This window comes from Tachyglossus aculeatus, unplaced genomic scaffold, assembly GCF_015852505.1.
Source record: "Tachyglossus aculeatus isolate mTacAcu1 unplaced genomic scaffold, mTacAcu1.pri scaffold_116_arrow_ctg1, whole genome shotgun sequence".
NCBI classification, from domain to species: domain Eukaryota; kingdom Metazoa; phylum Chordata; class Mammalia; order Monotremata; family Tachyglossidae; genus Tachyglossus; species Tachyglossus aculeatus.
Genome location: NW_024044848.1, coordinates 1,425,367 through 1,432,938, shown reverse-complemented (window position 1 = coordinate 1,432,938; position 7,572 = coordinate 1,425,367). Strand labels below are relative to the sequence as shown.

At 41.0% G+C, this 7,572-nt stretch overlaps 1 protein-coding gene across 1 annotated transcript; it reads right to left on the bottom strand.

The window, feature by feature from the left end:
- Positions 1-695: 695 nt before the first annotated feature.
- Positions 696-6,630, bottom strand: LOC119922661 (olfactory receptor 4P4-like). Its single transcript, XM_038742365.1, has 5 exons — positions 6,047-6,630; positions 3,676-3,786; positions 3,241-3,303; positions 1,220-1,470; positions 696-751 (listed from the first exon to the last, which is right to left on the bottom strand). The coding sequence occupies exons 1-5, from the start codon at positions 6,628-6,630 to the stop codon at positions 696-698; spliced, it is 1,065 nt and encodes a 354-aa protein (XP_038598293.1).
- Positions 6,631-7,572: the final 942 nt, after the last annotated feature.

Genomic DNA, 7,572 nt, shown 5'->3' with positions numbered 1-7,572 from the left:
GTACATGTATATATTTGTACAGATTAATTACTCAATTTATTTTACTTGTGCACATTTACTACTCTATTTTGTTAATAATGTGCATAAAACTATAATTCTATTTGTTGTGACGGTTTTGACATCTGTCTACATGTTTTGTTTTGTTGTCTGTCTCCCCCTTCTAGACTGTGAGCCCGTTTTTGGGTAGGGACCGTCTCTATATGTTGCCGACTTGTACTTCCGAAGCGCTTAGTACAGTGCTCTGCACACAGTAAGTGCTCAATAAATATGAATGACTGTTCCTGGAATGACTGCCTTGTATCTACCCCAGCACTTACTGCAGTGCTTTGCATATAGTATGGCCTAAAGAAATACCCCAATAAAAATAATAGTGATGATAACAATTCTAGGTTAGTAATAATCTTGTTTATAAAACAGAGTAAAAGTGCCTAACAAATATCATTATATATCAAGCAATCAATCATATTTATTGAGTGCCTAATGTATGCAGATCACGTAGGAAGTTCTTGGGAGAGTACAATATTACTGAATTGGTAAAAACATTAGCTGCCTATTATCAATACTGTTATTAAGAGATTGAGATGTTCAAGGTCACCCAGAAGTTCAGCAGTCCAGGGGAAGATCTGGGACTAAAATCCACGTATCCCACTATGATTGTCCCACTGGGCCATGGTGACCAACAATAAATATATTCCTCAAGAGATCATATCTGGCACATGAGAAGGTTTCAGAATTCCAACAATCTGATTACCTGCCTCCAATAACGCCCGTCATTCACGGGATTCCTTTAAGGACCACCTGATTAGAACCAAAAAGTCACATGGAAGTGTTTATTGAGACATTTTTTAAACCTTCTTTGAGATCTTCCTAAAGAGAAACGGCTGGTTAAAAAATGTCTTATCTGTCTCATGATAGTTCAGAAATAAGCTTGTGATTGAAAAGAAAACCAAAATTTACAATCCGTGCTCAACTTTCCAAAGAGAGTCAGCCAATCTGAACCTAGCTCATAGCAATTTGACTTCCATTTTATACCAAGCGCTTAGTACAGAGCTAAGCTCTTAGTACGGTGCTCTGCACAGAGTAAGCACTCAATAAATACGATTGAATGAACTGAATGAATGAGTATGGACCTGCATAGGAAAATTCCATGAACCAAAGGATGAGAACTGAGAGATTAAGAGAAAACCCTCATGTTATAAAAAAGAAAACATAAACTTACCCGTTTGATAATCTTCACACAATAATGCATTTTGTGCTCTTGGATCTTTATTTCCAGTCATGTGAAACAAAAGGCTTTTCAGAGCTGCATCAGGACAGAACTCAGATCTCAGTGGAAGTCCAATCTGCACAAAGGATGGAGGTAGTTTCCGATAAACTGGAGTTTCTGAATCTCGAGTCATCTCCCATTTCCCGAGAGTCAGATTTATTTCCTTGGGGCTGTCTGAGCCATGCAACCTCACCCACTTATGTCTGAGCTCAGAGGGGAAAAAAGGAAAGAAACACAACTGCAAAGTTCCCCCTTGACCCAGCAACTACTTGGTGTAGAAGTATCTTTGGGAAAAACTTTCCCTTGAAGACCCATCTGTTAAAGCAAAACAGGTCCAGGGGCTCTGCCAGATCCCAAAGTCCCTGAAGATCTTCCTTATCAAAGGTAGAGGCGGAACAAATGCAGAAACTTTTCTTCATCAATTTGAAAACCATCTTGAGTACAGCTTCATAGGCACTGCTATCAATTCTATAACTTTGCCCATATTTTTTACTATAATTGAAATATTATTTTCTTCTCCCCAGATTGTACCGTCTAAACTACCTACTCAGTTCATTTGCACTGACAGCCATCTATACCCATTAGGCACACAGAAATTAATGTGCACTATTATTTAAGAATTTAATGATTCATTTGTCCATCTTTCCATTTTATTTTTCATCGAATAGGAAATTATTCTGTGCCAGTCACCTCCAATAGACTGTAAGATCTCTAAGGGCAGGGGTCAAGTCTTTTACCTCTACTGTATCCTCTCAAGGGCTTAGGATTGTGCTCTGCATTCAATCAGCACTCAATAATTACTATAGATTGCTTCATAGGCCAGTTTCAGAAAGCAAATGTATAATCTTAATGGTCAGTGAAAGGGGTAAGCGTTCATACATTCTTTAACTTCCAACTAGTTCATCCTACCAGTTGGCTACAGAATGATGCAGTTGTGAAAACATGAAGGAATGCCCAAATCATCTAACTAAGGTGTGTTGCTTAAAGAGAAGCTAGTAAAAAAAAAAATCAGTTTTGCTGTCTATTTTCAGCAGTTTATATTACATGTGCTACCCTGGTAGCACACGTTATTTATACAGTCTACCTAATTTATGTAATTTTAGTCTCTTGCTCAATTCACATATAAGGCTTTAAAATTTAGCATGGAAATGAGCTAGAATTTCAGTTAAAATGATATTTAAACAATCTGCAGGGATGCCTAGGTAATGGAGAGCTTTACTTAAGTTGCATTAATAAGCACTCCAGGCACTTCATGTAATTTATGCACCTCCTGATTCACATATCTTACACAATTACCGTACCTAATTTTTCTACTACATCTTAAGTAATTTCCGCAACTTGAGAGTCTTCCATCCGCTACCCTACTCCTCTGGCCCCCTCTGCTACCAGAGCCAGAACGGACTAGGGTGGGGAGGAGGCTGAAGGCACTCCATAGGCCCAAGTCCACTGCCCCTTTTTCCCTGTTCTGAGGACCCCAAGGATCCCCACCTCTGTGTTCAGACTCAATAAGTGGCACAAATTACAGCCAGACAGCACCATCCATATGACTATAGATCAGTTCCTTCAGTCCATAATAATAATGTGTGGCATTTGCTAAGCACTTACTATGTATCAGGCACTGTACTAAGCACTGGGGTAGATACAAGGTAATTTGGTTGGACACAGTCCCTGTCCCACATGGTGCTCACAGTCTTAATACTCTTTTTACAGATGAGGCAACTGAGGAACAGATAAGTGAAGTGACTTGCCCAGGTCACGCGGCAGACATGTAGCATCTGGGATTAGAATCCAGGACATTCTGACTCCCAGGCCCGTGCTCCATCCATTAGACCATGCTGCTTTTCTATGTCCCCCTACTCTTTCCAAACCACCAATCATTGCTCATCCATCTCCCCATCAAACAGACAGTCCAACCCATCCACTTTGACACACCATCAGCTGCCTATTCCTACCTCACCTAGCTGATCGACTACATGCCAGCCCGCAAACCTTGCTCCACTTGCACGAAGGCACTTGAATCAACACTGATTAAAGAACTAAAATAGTCCAGCCCCACAGGATTCATGTTAATGTTCTTACACTTTAACTGTTCCTCTATATGATGTTTTCTTGTTTTTTTGTTTGTTTTTAATTCCTTTCTATCCTTCTAGATTGTATGCTCTGAGAACAGGCATCATGTCTATCAAGTCAGTTGCACTGTTCACTTCCAAGCACTTAATACAGTGCCTTGCACACGGTAAGTGTTCAATTCATTCATTGATCCAGTCGTATTTATTGAGAGCTTACTCTATACACAGGAGTGTACTAAGCGCTTGGGAGAGTACAATATAACAATAAACAGACACATTTGATGCCATTCCATTGACTGCATGAATGAGGGTGGGCAAAGATGCCTCCAAGCAGAGTACTGCTCAGAACCTGCACCGCTCTGTCGGGCTCTCCTCAGCTCTGACCAGTCCAGCCCGACCCAGTTCCCCTCAGCCCCGCCCTCTTCAGCCAGGTCCAGCCCGGCCCATGTCCTGAAAACGTTCAGAACATGTTTTCCAACTCTTCAAATAACTCCAGGGGTTGCCCATAGACCTCCACATCAAACAAAAACTTCTCACCAGTTGCTTTAAAGCACTCCATCACCTTGCCCCCTCCTACCTCACCTCGCTCCTCTCCGATTACAACCCAGCCTGCTATCCAGCTAGCCTTCTCACTGTACCTCGATCTCATCTATCTCACCACCTACCCCTCACAGAAGTCCGCCTCTGGCCTATAACACCCTCCCTCCTCAAATCCAACTGACAATTACTCTCCCCATCTTCAAAGCCTTATTGAAGGCACGTCTCCTACAAGAGGACTTCCCCCGACTAAGCCTCCCTTTCATCCTCTCACACTACCTTCTGTGTCACCCTGACTTGCTTCCTTGGTTCATCTCCATCCCCAACCCAACAGCACTTAGGTACATATCTGTCATTTTATTTATGTATATTAATGTCTGTGTCCATCCCCTTGACTATAAACACAATGTGGACGGGGAATGTGTCCGTTTATCTTTGTATTGTACTCCCCCAAGCACTTAATACAATGTTCCACCATATTAAGTACTCAATAAGTACAATTGAATGAATGAATGAACTGGGAGTCAGAAAGACCTAGGTTCTAATCTTCTTTGTGGCTCAATTACCTCATCCATAAACGGGACATTAAGCCTGTGAGCCCCATGTGGGACACAGACTGTGTCCAAACAGAATAGCTTGTACCTACCCCGGAACTTACGTACAGTGCCTAGCACATAGTAAGCACTTAACAAATACCATTGTTTTCAGAAAACCCTCTGACCCTAGCATCCCTCATCATGCTTCCAAAAATCAACTTGTAGGCAGTACACTTCTGATTGTTCACCTGCCAAGTGAAAACTGGCTTCACATTATAACATAAAACTGTAACAGAGATATCTAGACAGTCCCATGGGGATAGTTACTTAATGCTCCTCTGACGTCTGCATCATATTGTTCAAATTCCATGGATATTGTCTGTAGTGTTCTGAAAGCTACTTTTCCCAGGATTTCTCTTCCATTCTAGAAGTTTCACCGTTTTTCCCACTGATCAGCAGCTATCTCCCTATTCTCAACTTCTTTCTTTCAAGTCCTAAATCTTCACATCACAGTTTCAATTGCAGAAGAAGGTACCACCTAGGACACTGCCCTCTTTCCTTAAATGAAAAATATGATCTCAAATAAATCCCTTCCATTAAGCAATTCCAGGCTTCCCCAACTCCTTTAAACGATCTCAACCTGGAGCATTATTCCTTTAGCAAAGGATATGCACCAATGGACCAAACAATGTGAAGATTTTTTTTAATGCTATTTAAGTGTCTATTGTGTGCCAAGCACTGTACTAATTGTTGGGGTAGACACAAGATAATCAGGTTGAACACAGTCTATGCCCCACATGAGACTCAGAGTCTCAATTTTCATTTTACAGATGAGGTAACTAAGACACCCAGAAAGAAGATAAGTGACTTCCCCTAAGTCACACAGCAGGCAAATGACAGAGCAGGATTAGAACTCAAGTTCCCTGACTCCTAGACTCCTTCTCTTTCCAGTAAGCAAGACTATTTCCCATTTAAAATCCTAAAAGCCATTCCCCCATGTTTGAAAAGAGTTTTCGAACCCCTCTCTGTGCCTCATCTACTGGAAAGGAGAAAGTGAGGCAGTTGTATGGGTAGAACCCACTGAGAACCCTGCTTTGCACATAAGCGTTTTAGAAACCATATATGCTTGGGAAGGGAGGTTTATAGTCTGATAAACAGTTAGAATTCATCTTTCCATTGAGCTTATGGAAAATAAATTTAAGAGTATTGTACAGAAAAGAGTTGGGTAGATAAAGCAAGGCAATAAGAGGTGAAGGAGATGTGGATATTTATTTCATCTGCTTGATTTTCCCTCCAAACGCAGCTTCCAACACCACAACTTTCTCATGACCGTTTTCATCTCTCTGTTTCTCAGCGTGTAGATGAGGGGGTTGAACATGGGGCGATGATGGTGTTAAAGAGAGAAAACACCTTATCCTCGGGGAAGGTCTGGGTTGGCCGGAGGTAAATGAAGATGGAGGGCAAAAACAAAATAAAACAATGCCACCACAGTGATGTAGGAAGCGCAGGTGGAGAGGGCTTTACGTTGTCCTTCCAAAGAGCAGGTCCTCAAACTGACTAAAATGGTGATGTCAGAAAAGACCAAGACTATGAATGAGATCAATACAACAATCCCAGAATTGGCAAGAATTAGAAACCCAATTAAGTGAGTATCTGTGCAGGCCAGGTCCAGGAGAGGATAAACATCGAAGAAATAATGATCTATTTCATTGGGTCCACAGAATGGCAAAGAGATTGCTAGGAGTAACTGTGTCATGGAATGGAGAAATCCAGCTCCCCAGTAGATTGCCACCATTGTGTTGCATCTCTGCTGGTTCATGATGATCATATAGCTCAAGGGCTTACTGATGACAACATAGCGATCGTAGGCCATCCCTTCAAGGATGAAAACTTCAATACTGCCAAAGAAATGCATGTCAAAGAGCTGCATTATGCAGTCGTCGAAGGAGATGGCTTTCTTTTCAGACAGCAGATCCTGGACAAGCCTGGGAGTCACCGTGGAAGTGTAGCAGATGTCCATGAAGGACAGGTGGAAGAGGAAGAAGTAGATGGGTTGCTTGAAGAGGGGGATGCCACTGACGGTGATGAGGATGAAGAAATTTCCCAAGAGAATTGTAATGTAACAGGAGAGGAACAGTCCAAAGCAGAATATCTGCATATTTCTATTACTGGACAGACCTAAGAGAACAAATTCTGTAACATTGTTCCTGTTATTTTCCATCCTGTGAATGAGGAGTATTTACCTGTAATGATTGCAGAAGGAAATGCCATAAACAGTATGCACAAAGTTGCAATAGTTTTTATTATATGTGATTTATCACCTAAGCCTAACAACCGAACTGCAACAGTTGACATATTGGTAAAACTGGTAGCTTTCAAATCAAAATTTTCATATTCTCCCTATTCAACACCTCTGTCTCGAGAGATAACATTCTGCAAATTAAGTCCCATTCAAATCCTGTCCATAGGAAATAATACAGAGGAAATTAATGGCCAATGCCATTCAGATGAATATAAGTCTCAGGTGCCATACCTCATCCTATTAGTTACAGGCAGCTGAAACAAATCATTTTTTGGCTCATCTGAAGCTATTTCACATTTTAATTGGGAAGAAATTGCATATTGATATATAAATAATCATGTTCTGTCAATGTTCGACTTCAGAGGAGTTCATGTGTTTGGGATTCCTTTAACTCTTGCCTGATGGAATCAGAAAGTCTTCAGAGACTGATCAGAGGGGAGAAGCTAAGTAATTCTAGAAGCATCACACTATTTCTTACAATTATCACTTCATACGTTACTGGCTGACTTGACACATGACAAAAAAAGACGTGATTGACACTGTGTCAAATGTTTTGTTTTTTTCTGACAATGTCTGAGGACGGTGGACACAAGATACCATACTAACATAGAAAGGGAATGATTCAAACCTTAAAACGTGAATTAACCTCAAAACGTGAATTTGGTCCAGATGACTTCCCCTAGCAAAAGATATAGTTTACAGAGCTTCATCTACTGTGCTAAAATCAGAATATGTACGTGAGTTTCAAGGACCTTATGACAATTTCCCAGCAGATAAATGCTAGCATGAACACAATTTTATGCCAAGAGAACATATCTCTTATCCAGGAAAAAATGCACCAGTGCTCGACAAGGAAAAGCT

Excerpts from the sequence above, each read along its gene's own strand:
- LOC119922661 (XM_038742365.1), bottom strand. The coding sequence starts at position 6,630 with ATGGAAAATAACAGGAACAATGTTACAGAATTTGTTCTCTTAGGTCTG. Across the intron at positions 3,304-3,675 it reads AGCGGTGCAGGTTCTGAGCA|TTCTTTAATCAGTGTTGATT; the intron begins GTACTCTGCTTG and ends GGACTATTTTAG. Across the intron at positions 1,471-3,240 it reads CAAGGTTTGCGGGCTGGCAT|ACATAAGTGGGTGAGGTTGC; the intron begins GTAGTCGATCAG and ends CTCTGAGCTCAG.